Source organism: Gopherus flavomarginatus, chromosome 3, assembly GCF_025201925.1.
Source record: "Gopherus flavomarginatus isolate rGopFla2 chromosome 3, rGopFla2.mat.asm, whole genome shotgun sequence".
NCBI lineage: Eukaryota > Metazoa > Chordata > Testudines > Testudinidae > Gopherus > Gopherus flavomarginatus.
The window spans coordinates 270,383,833-270,400,079 of NC_066619.1; the positions used below are offsets into that span (position 1 = coordinate 270,383,833).

Below are 16,247 nucleotides of genomic sequence, written 5' to 3' on the forward strand. Positions count from 1 at the left end.
GTGGCTCTCAAACTTTTGTACTGGTGACCCCTTTCACATAGCAAGTCTCTGAGTGCAACCTCCCCTTAAAAATTAAAAACAATTTTTATATATTTAACAGCATTATAAATGCTGGAGGCAAAGCAGGGTTTGGGAGTGGAGGCTAACAGCTTGCAACCCCCCATGTAAGAAGCTTGTGACTCCCTGAGGAGTTCCGACCCCTAGTTTGAGAACTCCTGTGTTACACTATCTGAGAGGTTGTACGACAAGTATCAACAGTTGCCATCCCAGGCAAGTTTTCACGATCAAGAACAAGCCCCGGAATAAGGAACTGTGGTGGTGAAATCTGGTCTAAATTCACTTCTTCAGTGATAGCAAGTGAAGGACTGGATGGCTGAGGAGCTTTTCATGATAGAATCTGGAGCCGTTCAACTCTACGTCACTGGTTTGAATATGGCTCAGGTTGGTAATGAGTGAAAGTCATTACCACTGATAGCTGTTCAATAGACTAAATAAGGGTCAGGCCTGCTGGTAATACTTTAATCCTTTTCTTAATTAGACTGCATAGTCCGAAAACAAAGGTGGTTCGAACAATGAAATATGAAACTACTGTTTTGGCTCATCAGGACTTCATCACCAGTATTACAGAGCAATCAGATAGATGCCCAGGTTCAGTATCTGCACTGTTCAGCATGGGAACATGTCTGTCTATATATAGTGAGACTATGTGGAAGACAATAAACCCATTTTTTGGCAGACTAATCCCAAATGCTGCAGGTTTGAGTTCAGCTGGCTTGAACGTGGGCTGCATGTTCATGTTTTCACAGAACCAGATAAGAGAAAGCGGGCCACACCTATTTCGCAGGCCTCTGAAAATTTGGACTGGAATTTTTAAAAAGAATTTCAGGTGCCCATGCTCACAAATCAATCAACAGCAAAATGTCTCCCATCTGAATAAATGGATTTTTTACCCAGGAAAGTCTCCCAAAATGTCTCCCAAAATGTCCTGGACCTATTGGGCAATGTTGTCCATGGGATAGTTTCTTCTTCATCTCTCCAAAGAGCAGCACAAAGTTGGATATCCTTATTTTTTCCCCCATACACAACTACAATTATAATTGATGAAAAAATTATCCAGCATTTCTAAAGTTCAGTGGCAGGGGCTGAATCTATGACCTCCAGCAGCAGCGCTTCCCACAGGCTGAGCACACACTGTGTGAAGCCAGGGCTAGATAAAATGGGTCTGAAGGAAGCAGTGTCCTTCTGTTTAGTGTAAATAATGCAAAAGGATTCTGTGAATGCAAGTTTTAGTTTTTTTTAAAAAAAAGTGTATGCCCCAGGAAACTTACAAATTAATGTAACCTATGAGCAAATATCTTTCTGTCACTCCCATGCAGAAGACAGCTTGGAATGTCATTCAGGTAAGATCTAGAAAACAACAGGAAGCAAATGAAACATCTGGTTCAGTTTCCATTCCTAGCATCTCCTGAGGCATGACTGGCAGAGGCCAGATTTGGGATATGTCTCTCTTCTTATGTAGACTGGTATAAATCAGGAGCCAACTCTATTGAAGTAAGGAGAATTTCATGAGTGTATATCCAGTGAGAGAGGAGAATCAGGTATTGAAATACTAATGGCATGGCCATTGCCGTTCTGTGAGAGCTTAGACAAATCATTCATCCATTCCGTGACTCAGCTTCCCCATCTGTTTAATGGGAATAAAGATATTTGCCCACTTCTGTAAAGCTTTGAGATTCACAGATGAAAAGTTCTATAGGAGACCATCACCACCATCCAGAGTTAAGTGTTTGAGTGACATACCAGATTAGTCTTTTGCTTTAGGCACAATCCTGTGAGGTGCTGAGTGCTTTTTAAGAGTCAAGGAGGCTCAATACCACAGATGATCACCCTCCCATTTTCCTCCTGCCTCCCCTCCCCGTAAAATAAAGATTCATGCACACTGTAAAGCAGTGTCTGGTCTCAGCCCTTCTAACTGCCTGTAACAGATGCTTCTCTTGGGGCTGTTGTAGCTAATGGCAAAAATATTAAAAACAAAACCCAAGATATCCTAAACAATTTCCAAACATGCAGCATCATTCATCATATTTTCCATATACCTTTTATAGCGCATAGGGATAAGAGAGCTCCATAATGGCATTATAAATAAAGCAAATTAATGGTAGAGGCAATGCCAACACATTGTCATTATGCAAATTGGAATGCTGGCAGAAATAGTTATTCAACAATCCCTTCAGAAGTAACCAGACACCTAAAGCTGCTTGTTATGGCTACGTTAATTAGCGCCACATTTAAACACTTTTAATAAGCTTTTTCCTTAACCCCTGGACTCCAGGAGTCCGGATTGTAAGTGCTAATGCAAAAAAGCACTATTGCTCCAAGTAGGGGCTTTGGGGTAATGCTCAGTGCATTAAAGGGCTCAGTCCTCAGAACTGCAAAGGAGGATTCCAACCAGCTGCGCTCTTGAAGTAGATTCACATGAGTGGAGAGAGACGGAGCAGGTGGGAGCCAGATTGTGCTCCCCAGATGTGTGGGGAGAGGTGCACAGGTCCTGTCCTTCCCATGTGGAAGGAGGTGCAATGCTGTCTAAAGGAAAAGGTGACCATCTACACTAATACGGTCACCACTGTAACAAAATTTTGATAACTCTTGCACAAAGTATGCCTTCTGAGGTATCACTGGAAAAGTTATAATCTGCTGACTATTATTATCTTGCCATAATGTGCAGATCAACATTGTGGGTGGAGTTATGACATTTTGCTATATGTTCGTAATTCAAACATGCAAGTCTGAGAAATGCTCACAGGTTAGCTCTTCAGGGATAACAAAAGAACTGTAAACATGGACCTCTGCATATCATTCCCAAAGCCACCTCAAATGGCATGTACGCAGGAGGTGCCAGCAAAATTTGCAATTCATATGAAGGACTGATGGCAAAGCACACATATGCCATGGAACTGCCTGACCCATGACACAGCCAGGATTTTCTCAGCAAAAAGGGTCAAGCTACAAAAGGGAAGAACAAAGGCCCCTGGCTACCTTTTTCCTAACCCCATCTTCAGTGAATTGTAACTGAGGAAATTTCAAACAAAAGAACTGAGTTCCTCTTTGGGCAACCCAAAGATCTATAAAATCATGAATGATGTGGAGAGCATGGAAGTGTTATTTGCCCCCTTCACATAATACAAGAACCAGGGATCACTCAATGAAAATAATAGGCATTTGGTTTAAAACAAGTAAAAGGAAGTATTTCTTCACACAACTCACAATCAATCCGGAACTTGTTGCCAAGGGATGTTGTGAGGACCAAAACTATAACTGGATTCAAAAAAGAATGAGATTAGTTTATGGAGGATAGGTCCAGCAATGGCTGTAAGGCAAGATGGTCAGGGATGCAACGCCATACTCTGGGTGTCCCTAGGCCTCTGACTGCCAAATACTGGGACTGGATGACAGTGGATATATCACTTGATGATTGCTCTATTCTGTTCGCTTCTTTTGAAGCATCAGGCACTGGCCTCTGTCAGAAGACAGGATACTGGTCTAAATGGACCATTGGCCTGACCCAGTATGGTCATTCTTATGTTCTTAGAACCACTGGGTCCTCCTTGGCCCCTTCCTGAGAGTTATGCCCCATGATGCTCTCTAGTTAGATGACCAACTGGTGGCATGTAGACTGTGAGAAGTTGACAGGTGATAGAAACAAGGGTGTAGGTTAAATGCTGGTGAGAAGGGTAAGTTAGGGGATTCTGCTTTAGCAGTCACTTACTCCTCTGTGCAGTTCAACTCTAAATCCAGCCCTTAGGTTTTTAAGGCATCTATCACCACGCTACCTAAACACTCCTGTGGCATCCCATCTTCATGGAATCATAGAAGATTAGGGTTGGAAGAGACCTCAAGAGGTCAACTAGTCCAACTCCCTGCTCAAAGCAGGACCAAACCCAACTAAGTCATCCCAGTCAGGGCTTTATCAAGCCAGGCTTTAAAAACCTCTAAGGATGGAGATTCCACCACCTCCCTAGGTAACCCATTCCAGGGCTTCATCACCATCCTAGTGAAATAGTATTTCCTAATAGCCAACCTAGACATGCTCCACTGCAACTTGAAACCATTGCTCCTTGTTCTGTCATCTGTCACCACTGAGAACAGCCAAGCTCCATCCTCTTAGGAACCCTCTTTCCAGTAGTTGAAGGCTGCTATCAAATTCCCCCTCACTTTTCTCTTCTACAGACTAAATAACCCCAGTTCCTCAGCCTCTCCTCATAAGTCATGTGCCCCAGCCCTCTAATAATTTCGTTGCCCTCCGCTGGACTCTCTCCAATTTGTTCACATCCTTTCTGCAGTGAGTGGACCAAAACTGAATACAATACTCCAGATGTGGCCTCACCAGTGCTGAATAGAGGGGAATAATCACTTCCCTTGATCTGCTCACAGTGCTCCTACTAATGCAGCCCAATATGCCGTTAGCCTTCTTGGCAACAAAAGCACACTGCTGACTCATATCCAGCTTCTCGTCCACTGTGTTCCCCAGGTCCTTTTCTGCAGAACTGCTGCTTAGCCAGTTGGTTCCCAGCCTGTAGCGGTGCATGGGATTCTTCCATCCTAAGTGCAGGACTATGCACTTGTCCTTGTTGAACCTCATCAGATTTCTTTTGGCTCAATCCTCCAATTTGTATAGGTCACTCTGGACCCTAACCCTGCCCTCCAGAGTATCTCTCTCTCCCCTCCAGCTTAGTGTCATTTGCAGACTTGCTGAGGGTGCAATCCATCCCATCATCCGGATCATTAATGAAGGTATTGAACAAAACCGGCCTCAGGACCAACCTCTGGGGGACTCTGCTTGATACCAGCTGCCAACTAGGCATCAAGCCATCGATCACTAGGCACTGAGCCCGACGATCTAGCCAGCTTTCTATCATTCATCCAGCCCATACTTCTTTAACTTGCTGGCAAGAATACTGTGGGAGATGTATCAAAAGCTTTGCTTAAGTCAAGATATATCACGTCCACCACTTTCCCCATATTCACAGAGCCAGTTATCCCATCATAGAAGGCAATCAGGTTGGTCAGGCATGACTTACCCTTGGTGAATCCATGTTGATTGTTCCTGATCACCTTCGTATCCTCCAAGTGCTTCAAAATTGATTCCTTGAGGACCTGCTCCATGATTTTTCCAGGGAGTGAGGTGAGGCTGACTGGCCTGTAGTTCCCTGGATTCTTCTTCTTTCCTTTTTTAAAGATGGGCACTGCATTAGCCTTTTTCCAGTCATCCGGGACCTCCCCCAATCACCACGAGTTTTTGAAGATAATGGCCAATGGCTCTGCAATCACATCAGCCAACTTCCTCAACAACCTCAGATGCAGCATATCCGGCCCCATGGACTTGTGCATATCCAGCTTTTCTAAATAGTCCTTAACCTGTTTCACCACAGAGGGCTGATCACCTCCTCCCCATATTGTGCTGCCCAGTGCAGCTGTTTGGGAGCTGACCTTGTCTGTGGAGATGGAGGCATAAAAAAACACGGAGTACTTCAGCTTTTTTCACATTATCTGTCACTAGGTTGCCTCCCCCATTCAGTAGGGGTCCCACACTTTCCCTGATCTCCTTCTTGTTGCTAACATACCTATAGAAACCCTTCTTGTTACCTTCACATCCCTTGCTAGCTGCAACTCCAGTTGTGCTTTGGCCTTCCTGATTACACCCCTGCAGGCTCGCACAATATTTTTTATACTCCTCTCTAGTCATCTGTTGAAGCTTCCACTTCTTGTAAGCTTCCTTTTTGTGTATAAACTCATTGAAGATTTCTCTGTTAAGCCAAGCTGGTCACCTGCCTTATTTGCTATTCTTTCTGCACATCAGGGTGGTTTGTTCCTGCACCCTCAATAAGGCTTCTTTAAAATACAGCCAGGTCTCCTGGACTCCTTTCCCCATCATATTAGCCTCCCAGGGGATCCTGCTCATCAGTTCCCTGAGGGAGTTAAAGTCTGTTTTTCCAAAGTCCAGGGTCCATATTTTGTTGCTCTCCTTTCTTCTTTGTGTTAGGATCCTGAACTCGACCATCTCATGGTCATGGCTGCCTAGGTTGCCACCCACTTCTACGTCCCCCTACCAATTCTTCCTCTCCTTTGCCATTGCATAACTTACACTCTCATTTATATCACCTCCCAGTGTAGCTCTGTGAATGTATTTGGATGCAGTGGGTGAGCTGCAAGTGCAGTTGTGTCTAAGCTATGTTGTGTGCACAGCTGTGTTTGTATGAGGACAGACCCTGCCTGGCTACACCCTCAATCCCAGCTGGGAGCAGCTCCTTACGTTATGCTGTCTGCTACTCAACTAGTTTCAGGAGGGATTCCTGAGATTCAGCACTTCTTTCTGCTATGGGGCTGATTTGACAATAATGCCGAGTGTCAGGGCCTTGTCCATAGCATGCTTATCAGCCACTTAGCATTCTATTAAATGGAAAATGTATTTTTCCTCCTAATAAGAGAAGTTCTCCTTCTTGGTCGCTATTTATGGTAACCCACTAGTGCCCTGATGCTACATGGAGAAGTTTGGAGTATGATCCCATGTTCTTACAGAGCCCCTTGCAGGACAGGGGCCCAAAGTGGCTCACAGGGCAAAAAAAATGTACTTCTAGAGATCACAACTAAGAAACTTGAGGGGTTACAACTTCCTGATTGAAAGCTACAGGCAGGACCAGATTGCTAAGGCCACAACTAGCTGCAGTTGTAAAAACACTGAATTCTCTGAGTTTGCAGCCTGGGATGAATATGGCCCCTGACATTTTGGGTCAGTAGTTTTTAAAAGTGCCCAGCCTGAAGGAGGATAGCTTTCAGCCACACATCTCACAGGTGCCAGGTTCACCTTGTTTATAGCATCTTTGCCTGCATGGTTTGCAGTAGCTCTCAACCATTCCCATTCTCCCCTTCCCCCACCCCCAGTTTGTCTCTGCCTTTGAGCAAACGCAAAATGCTGCTTTCCTTGCAAACCCAGGGTTGGGGACTCAGCCTCCCTCCTAGCAGGTTGTGTCAAGCTAGTCTGAAGTTTAGATGACACCTTAAACTGCATGGTCATCATCCTTTGATCATGAGTTTCCAAAGGTTAGAAATAGGGACACTGGAAAGCAATCGTGCACCTCTTTCCCAAGAGAAAACTATTGGAAAATAAAGTACAGGGATATATTTTCTTTCAGCTATTTATGCTTAGTAAAAAGCTAACCCCACACTTTGACCTTTCATGTTCATATTGCACAGCCCTAGCAAACACTCATCCCAAAGACTGTTCTGGCACAGTGCGGATCAGTCCTATACATTTTCCTTTATTTCACTCTATTTCAAACCCACAAAAGTGAACAGTGAAAATGATCAGTTTTCTAACCTCACCCTCTGCCAAGCACTTCCTTCAGAACCCAGGCAGCAGCAGAAAACTCATGGCTGGTATCTTTGCATTCTAGAAGTCACTCTCCAGGAGCAAGTTGCATGTTCAGGTGAGAATCATTAGAGAAAAGATACAGATGGCATCAATTCTCCTTACACTGCAGTTAAAACAGCACAGCTGACTAGGCATATCTGTTCCTTGCTCAATAGCCACCACATCCTTCCAGGAGGGCAAAACACTCAGCCTTTATTACAGCTACTCTTCTGTTTTGGTATGGTACATGCATAACTTATGTTTCCAGTTACTTGCAATTGTACATATCCAGTTCCCTACTATGCTGTTTGCTTTTTGTTAGATTATGTGGGGTATGTGATAGGCTGGCTCTGTTACTGGGGTTTATTCCCTTCTTTACTGTTAACATGGAAACGACCAAAGCATAGTCAAGGGCTTAAAACAAAAAAGCCTGTGGAATCCTCAAATGGAGCCCACAGCTCCTTTCTAAGTTGATCAGCTTGAATGTTTTAGCTATTGAAAGTGGATGAACAACTAACCAACCGTTTCTTTTAATCTAGCAAGGAAGATTCATGAACAGGGATATTTGGCAGTACAATTTTTAGTTAGTTATAAACCCAATGGGCCAAATCACCCCTAACATAATACCACTGCCATGAGTGGAGTTACCCTGCCAATGACTGGCTCTCTGTGGCCCCAGTATTGTAAACACCTACACATGTGAAGAACTCCATTGATCTTAAAGTTACTTAAAGTGTTTGCAGGGTCAGGGACCTATATAAATATGTCCACATTTCCAGATTAATGCCTAAGTCCATTTGGTACTCCTCCTTTAAAGATTTTAAAAACATTTCTTCTAGAAGTGGGGCTGGGGAGGAATTGCAGAGATGACTGGGGAAATAAATTGAGCCTCTTGGTCAATTATTAAGTTTCTCCTGATTTTCAAATTTGACTGGGGCGAGGGAGGGATATACAGGTAATACTGCAGATACTGCTTAGATTATAAGGGGCAGGCAGAAATAAGAAGAGTTGTACGATAGCTCACAGAAACAGAGGCTGGCTAGGTTAGAGAGCTGTATACAGCACAGGGATTCTTTGAGTGTGTTCCATTTAAGAAGCAATAGGCATATAAAACGCCCTGGAAAGTTTGGCTAAAAAAGGTGGTACTATTACACAGTGATTAAAGCTGTTTTTTTTTTCAGTAACTAATAAGAGGGAGCCAGGGAGGAGGAGGAAGGGGGGAGGATTCGGCAACAGGAAGTATTTGATTGAAGAGTGAAGTCTTGGTGGTAAATCACTGACATTGGGGGAAAGGGAGTTGATAGCTGAGACAAGAGAGAACTGACAGGTCTGAGGAGTAGATTGGCTGCTTCTGGAAGATTCCTTCTGTTTGCTCCCCTAAAGGTCTTCTACTGAAGCAAGAGTGAGGAGAACACGTAAGCAACAGCCAGAGAGAAAACTCTGGCTGATAGTATCCTTCCTTCAAAATCTATTCCTAAAACAGCCCCCAAACCCAGGAAAGGGAGATGAATAGAAGGCTTTGTGAAATCTGCTTGGGCCCTGGCTTGGCCAAGCTAATTAGTGGGTGGCACTCTGATACTCCAATGATAGGTGCTGGTATAAAACTCTGACAGATAAAATCAGAGAGGATGGTTACAGATGCACATGATCTTGAAATCTGGTGTGTATGTGCTGGGTCCATGAATTCTCTTCATAGTAAAATAGTCTGAGGTTAGGGGATGATGGATTAACCTGGCAGGGGAGAAATGTGTTCCTAAATACACAGGCAGAATACGATGAATGAGGGGGAAATGCATGGCAATGTTCAGAGATGTCTGGGCTGGTGCAAAGGCATTTTATAGTGGAGTGTATTTTTATAGAGCTTTCTGAAACCCATCAGGATTCTCTAGCTTACAAGGCAAAACATCAAAATAGATCCCATGTGGAAGTGGTGAAATCCAACTTCAGAATGGAGATGGCAGTGAACATAAGAACTGCCATACTGGGTCAGACCAATGATCTATCTAGCCCAGTATCCTGTCTCCAACAGTGGACAGTACCAGCACTTTAGGGGGAGTGGACAGAACAGTGCAGTTGAAGTGATCCAGCTATCTTTTCCTTCTGGCTTCTGGCAGTCAGAGGTTTAGGGTTGCCCCAAGCACAGAGTTGCATCCCTGATCATCTTGGCCAATAGCCATTTATGGATCTAGCCTCCATAAACTGATGTAATTCTGTTTTGAACCATTATACTTTTGGCAATTATAGCTTCCTATGGACAGGAGTTCCACAGGTTAATTGTATGCTGTGTAAAAAAGTACTTCCGCTTGTTTGTATTAAATCTTCTGCCTATTAATTTTATCAGGTGACCCTTTTTTCTGTATTAAGGGGAAGGGTAAATAACTCTTCTTTATTCACTTTTTCCTCACCATTTGTGATTTGATAGATGGCTATCATATCCTCCCTTAGCCATCTTTATTGTAAGATGAACAGTCCTAATCTTTTTAGTCTCTCCTCGTAGGGAAGCTGTTCTATTCCCTTGATCATCTTTGTTGCCCTTCTCTGAACCTTTTCTAGTTCCACTGTATCCTTTTTGAGTTGTGGCAACCAGAACTGGACACAGTATTCACGGTGCGGGTGTACCATGGACCTGCCGCCGAAGTGCCCCAAAGACCTACGGCGGGGGGTCCTTCCGCCCCGGGACCCGCCACTGAAGTGCCGGGTCTTTGGTGGCAATTCGGCGGGAGGCTCCCTGAATCCTCTGGGCGGCCCTGGGTTATACAGACACTTTAGCCTTACTATCATGGCAAACACAACATTAAAAATCCCTTAAATCTTTAATAAAAGATAAGGACAAGGAAAAAGTTAAAGAATTTGAAATGTAAAGTATTAAATAAGGCTTTCATTTTAACATTGTTCCTTGTTCCTTTTTCCTTTATGTGGAAAGTTTTTAAAAGGAAACACCCCCTTTGTTTGACAGTCTCTTAGTAATAACCGTCCTTTTGGAGGGAAAGATAAGTTAGCTGAGATGGACTGGAGGAGTTGTTGTTCAAGAACAACCTCCTTTCATCCCAGTTGGTGCTTGGGATTCAGCTAGAGCTGGTAGATGTATAATGTCATCCAAGTCCCTCTATCTGGCCCAGTCTGGTCAGGACATCCATCAGGACAGCGTGAGTGGCAGCTGCGATGGTGACGCTTGCTTCAGTAGCGTCCATGTGTCCTTCCTCTCCATCTGTTCTTTCCTTAAGGACCCACAAAAGGAATCATGGGCAAAATAGCCCATCTCATTATCATTTTCTCCAACAATTTGTTCTAATATTTGACATAGCATTTTTGGTTCATTAATTTCCAGTTCCACGTCTTCTGTTTTTATCAAGCATGACTTCAACATAGTCCTTGAATTATATCAGTGTGGCCTTTTTGTTTGGACTAATTTGAGTTTCTCTTCCTGGTTCTTTTGCACCTGTTTATAATACTCATTGTTGAAAGCAACTTGACTTACTTTCTATTAAAATGTTACAATAATCTATAGTACAAATGTTATGAACTTTCATATGCTTTTTACAACTGATCTTAAAATTAGGGTAAATTTGTAGCCCTGTTATTACAACTGTTCCTAACATTGTTAGCCTTTTTGACTGTTGCTGTGCATTGAGCTGAAATTTTCAGAGAATAATACATAGTGATTCTAAGATCTTTCTAGGGTGGTAACAGCTAATTTACCACTTTAACAGCTAATTTATCATTTTATATGTATAGCTGGGATTATTTTTTTCCATGTGCATTACTTTGCACTTACCAATGGTGAATTTCATCTGCCATTTTGTTGCGCAGTCACCCAGTTTTGTGAGAACCCTTTGAAACTCTTCAGTCTGCTTTGGACTTAAATATCTTGATAATTTTGTATCATCTGCAAACTTTGCCACTTCTTTGTTCACTCTGTTTTCCAGCTCATTAATGAATATATTGAAGAACACAGGTCCCAGTACAGATCCTTGTGGGATCCTACCATTTCTCTCTCCATTGTGAACACTTACTGGTTATTCTATCTTTTAACCAGTTACTCATCTATTAGAGGACCATCCCTGTTATCCCATGACTATTTAGTTTGTTTAAGAGCCTTTGGTATGAGGGACCTTGTCAAAGTCCAAGTACACTATATCCACTGGATCACCTTTATCCACATGCTTGCTGACGCCCTCAAAGAATTCTAATTGACTGGTGATGAATGACTTTTCTTCACAAAACCTGAGTAGCCTTCCCCAACAAATCATGTTTATCTGTGTCTCAGTTCTGTTCTTTACTATAGTTTTTCCACCTATTTGCCTGGTACTGGCCTATAATTACCAGGATTGCCTCTGAAGCCCTTTTTAAAAAATTGGCATTACATTAGTACCTTCCAGTCATCAGGTACTGGGGCTTGTTTCAGCAATCGGTCACAAACTACAGTTAATAGTTCTGCAATTTCATATTAAGAGTTCCTTCAGAACTCTTGGAGCAATCAGAATGAAGCATGCCCTGTCCTGTGGAATCTTGTGCAAAACTCGAGGCAGGAGTGGTAGTGGAAAGAAGGCATAGGTCAGAGGATCTAACCATGGACGGAGAGCACTGCAATGTGAGTGGTGACCCAGGACTCCTCTGGAATAGTATATGTGCACTTCCTGTTTGTTTGGGAGACTAAGAGGTCCCTGATGGGGGTCCCACATAAAGCAAAGATAGTGTTTACCACAGTCTCATGAAATTCCCACTCATGATCAGCTGCAAAGTGTCTGCTGAGAGACTCTGCTAGCACATTCTGGGTTCCTGGGAGGTAGACAGCTGACAGGGTAATCTGGTTGCCAATGCACCAGTTTCTCAGACTGACCACTTCTGCACCCAGGAGGCAGATCCCGCTCCTCCGTTTGTTGACATAAAAGAGTATCATGATGTTGCCTGACATTAGGAGGGCACGGTGACCATGAATGAACAGAAGAAAGGTTTTGCAAGCTCTTTAAACACATCATAACTCTAGAATATTGATGCATCCTGGACTCTTGAGATGTCCAAGTAAGCTCCCCACCTGGGATGCATCAGTAGTGATTGGCCTGTCTACTATGGGGGCAAGGAAGGAAACACTGACAAAAACCTGACAGGGGTTCTTCCACCATGACAGTGACAATATCACTTTGGTGTAAACAGTCACTATGGTGCTCATGGACATTGGTTTGGCAAATATACAGTTTGAAGCTACACTTCTGGGAACAAAGGTATAGTCTTGCAAAAGGCGTGATGTAAGTGCATGAGGCCAGATGGCCTAAGCAAGAGAAAGAGAGGTCTGAGAAGCCTTCTGGTGTTGGTTATGATCTGGTCTACGATAACATTCACAGTTTGAAACAAGTCTCTTGGCAAATAAATCCTTGCTGCGATGGAATTGAAGGACGCTCTGTTGAAGTCCAAAGTCTGTGCAGGAGTGAGAACAGATGTTTTCATGTTTACTCTGGGGTGGGAAAGAGGTTTTTCTAATCTCCATGAATATTTCACAATTACCATCACCATCTTGATCAAATGGTTGGTGGTATATTTCTACTGCTATACTCTTATTATTCAAGCATGGAATTTCAATGGTACAATTTGATTCACTTAAGATTTTTACTATATTTGACTCTATGCTTTCTTTCATATAGTGCCACTCCGCCATCTGCAAGACCTACTCTATCATTCCTATATATTTTGTACCCTAGTATTAACCATGTCCCATTGACTGTTGTCATTCCACCAAGTTTCTGTGATTCCTATTATATCACTATCCTCATTTAATACCAGGCACTCAGGTTCACTCATCTTAGTATTTAGACTTCTAGCATTTGTATACAAGCACTTACACAATTTGTCCTTATTTTACTCTCTGCCTTCAGGTGATATAATTGAATGGGACATTTTTCATTTGACTTTCTCTTCCATTCCTTCACTTGATCAACTTATATTGTCCCCTCTTCACTAGGATATAGAGAATCCCTCTTAATAGAGCCTCCCCTATGGGATATGTCTGATCCAACCATGTTCTCTTCCACACCTGTTGTCTTTCCTGCAGTGGATAGTTTAAAAATTCCTCTATGATCTTTTAAATTTTACATGTCAGCACTCTGGTTGTTTTGGTTTAGGTGGAGCTCATCCTTCCTGTATAGGCTCCTCCTTTCCCTAGAGGTTCCTCAGTTCTTTAAAACCCTCCTCTCTACACCATTGTCTTATGCATGCATTGAGACCCTACAGTTCTGCCTGTCTAACTGGGCAAGTGGTACCAGATGACAGAACAAGGAGTAATGGTCTCAAGTTGCATGGGGGAGGTTTAGGTTGGATATTAGGAAACACTCTTTCACTAGAAGGGTGGTGAAGCATTGGAATGGTTTTCCTAGGGAGGTGATTGAATCTCCTTCCTTAGAGGTTTTTAAGGTCAGGCTTGACAAAACCCTAGCTGGGATGATTTAGTTGGGGATTGGTCCTGCTTTGAGCAGGGGTTTGGACTAGATGACTTCCTGAGGTCCCTTCCAACCCTGATAACCTATGATTCAACTGATCCAGTGTTGATCATAATTTGTTCTTGTCTATGCTTACAGTTAAATTGCATTCATTGCCAAGTCAGCTGGCCTCACTGACAAAATTATTTCCTAGTGTAGTCAAGGCCTTAGAGGTTCCAACTTCCCAATGAAATATCTGGAACTTTAGTTGTGATTTGAAACTACAGCTTCTAAATACTTGTACCACAGAGAAAAAGGGAAGTCTCCCAAGCTGCAAACCACTGCAAGATAAATGATCAAGATTCAGTATTAACTGCTTTCCAAGCAGTGCTTGCACATGTCAAGATATGTATGTGCCACAGTTGTAAATTAGCTATTGTCAGATCTGGTCAGTAGCTACACTGAAGATTTTTAATTTCTTTAATACTTCGAAAAGCACCTGAAACGGGAGAGCAGGCTAAGCGAACACTATTCAGAGCAGGAGAAACAATTCGGATTCAGTATTTTATCAAAAACTCTTATGTAGTACCCATGAAAATACAACTTTAAACTTCACATCCTTCCCTCCTTCCTCACTCGCTCAGTACTTCATCCCCCGACCTTGCAGCCTTGTGTTCAATGCTGGATTAATGGTACATTCACCCTGCTTGAGATTCAGCCATAGCACGTAAAGTGCCCATCAGACACGTGAACTCCATTTCCATCTGACAGAATGAAGTGGTTGGACAGACTGTTTAAGCACAAGCAATTCACCGCTTTCAGACTAGCCCTGCAGAATCACTTTAAAAACCCTCATACTTTTGCTCCACATTAGAACTCTTCTAAACCATTTCAACTTCAATGCATTCTGGGTACCTATCCTACAGTTTGTGGCAGAACTCCCGGAAGCAGTGGGTCAGGAACATCTGAAAAGGCCACAGATGCACTGTGGGATGATAGGAGGAGGACTAACTGAGCTACTTCAGCAACTCCACATTGGTACTAAAACTATTCAGACTGAAGTGGTTCTTAGACCTGTTGAAAGCAAGTCTCATCCCATTGGTTTCTAAATGCATGAAAACTGTTTGGAATCCTTTCGTACATGGGGATAGCATTTTTACAGGCATTCTAGGGGCAGGATGGTGCTTAGAATGGTAAACCTTTTGAGTTCAGACCAGGCTCAAGAGCCATAGGTTGAGCAATACATTGTACAGTGATCTCTTGCACAAATCTAATTGCTTAGGAGAAATCCTGGCTGAAGGCAGGATCCAGTCACAGCAAACTGTAAACAGCCTCTTTTGTTGACACTGAAATGCAAAATTTTTTATCAGTCCACTACGAAAGGAAAATATCTGAGCATTTTAATTAGAATAAGTACAAGCCATAAAGTTTGTTCCATTTAATGTAAATTCCAAGCAGTTATCAAATTAAGTGCATTCAATTATGTACAGACACATCTTTACTAAAATTCATGTTCATTATCAAATATTAATAAGTTAGCAGAAGAAGTTGACACTAATTAAAAAATAACCCCAGTAAAAGTGTAGAGCACAATATTTAGTTTGAATATAAAGGTGTTTGAGAAATGTTTTGTACAGCTGCAGTCTTGTTAATTCTCCTCTTTGGTCCTCTGTCTTCTTGCAACTTAATTCAATGCATAGTTAAATTGGTTTGCAAACTTCTCATGCTTCTTCTGGTCCATTCGATTCATTGCTTTCACCACCCGTTTCATGGACCCTCTGTTTATTAAAAAAAAAAGAAAAAAAAAGCAAGAGGTGAATGAAAACAAGTTAACAGTTAAGTTGATGTTATATGTAAAGTCATGAGAAATGTTTATTAATGTTAGCAAAAAAAATGGAGTGAGGTACAATTAATCACAAATCAGGCCTCTGAGCACCGCACTGATGAGGCAGAACAAATCTATCATGTTAACTAAACTAGATGCAACAATACAAATAGTTTAAATTCAACAGTGGCTTTATTAACAGGAGTAAACAAATTAAAGTCTTTCAGTTTAATGGTTGTACATTCTACCCTCATTACACCACCATCCTTGGTAGACAAACATTTGAGATGGGATTTTCAAAAGCATTTAAATGGCTTAGGGGCACAAGTCTCATTGGTTTTCAATCACACTTGTGCTTGGACGGCACTTCTGCAGGATTTCAAAGGTGGGATTTTGCAGAGTAAGCTTTTAGAAAGGGGAGAGACTATGCAATGCAGAATCAGGAAGTTTTATCGCAAAGACATTTCTTAGAGTAGTTTCTCTTACGAAAAGAACATTTACTCTACAATACCAAAACTCAAACTTAGGTGAATATCTTATTTTGAAATGCCTTTTAAAGGGCTTGCTGTTCAATTAAAAAGACACACTTTATTGCAACCTTCCT

The 16,247-nt window shown here is 42.3% G+C and overlaps 1 protein-coding gene across 3 annotated transcripts in view; it reads right to left on the bottom strand.

Moving 5' to 3' along the window:
- Positions 1-15,196: 15,196 nt before the first annotated feature.
- Positions 15,197-16,247, bottom strand: part of UVSSA (UV stimulated scaffold protein A) — a 110,676-nt gene continuing 109,625 nt past the window's right edge. For all 3 annotated transcript variants that reach the window (XM_050947593.1, XM_050947592.1, XM_050947596.1), the window contains one exon: positions 15,197-15,596. In XM_050947593.1, the coding sequence (XP_050803550.1) occupies positions 15,503-15,596 (94 nt within the window). In that variant the 3' untranslated portion in view covers positions 15,197-15,502. The remainder of the gene's footprint in view (positions 15,597-16,247) is intronic.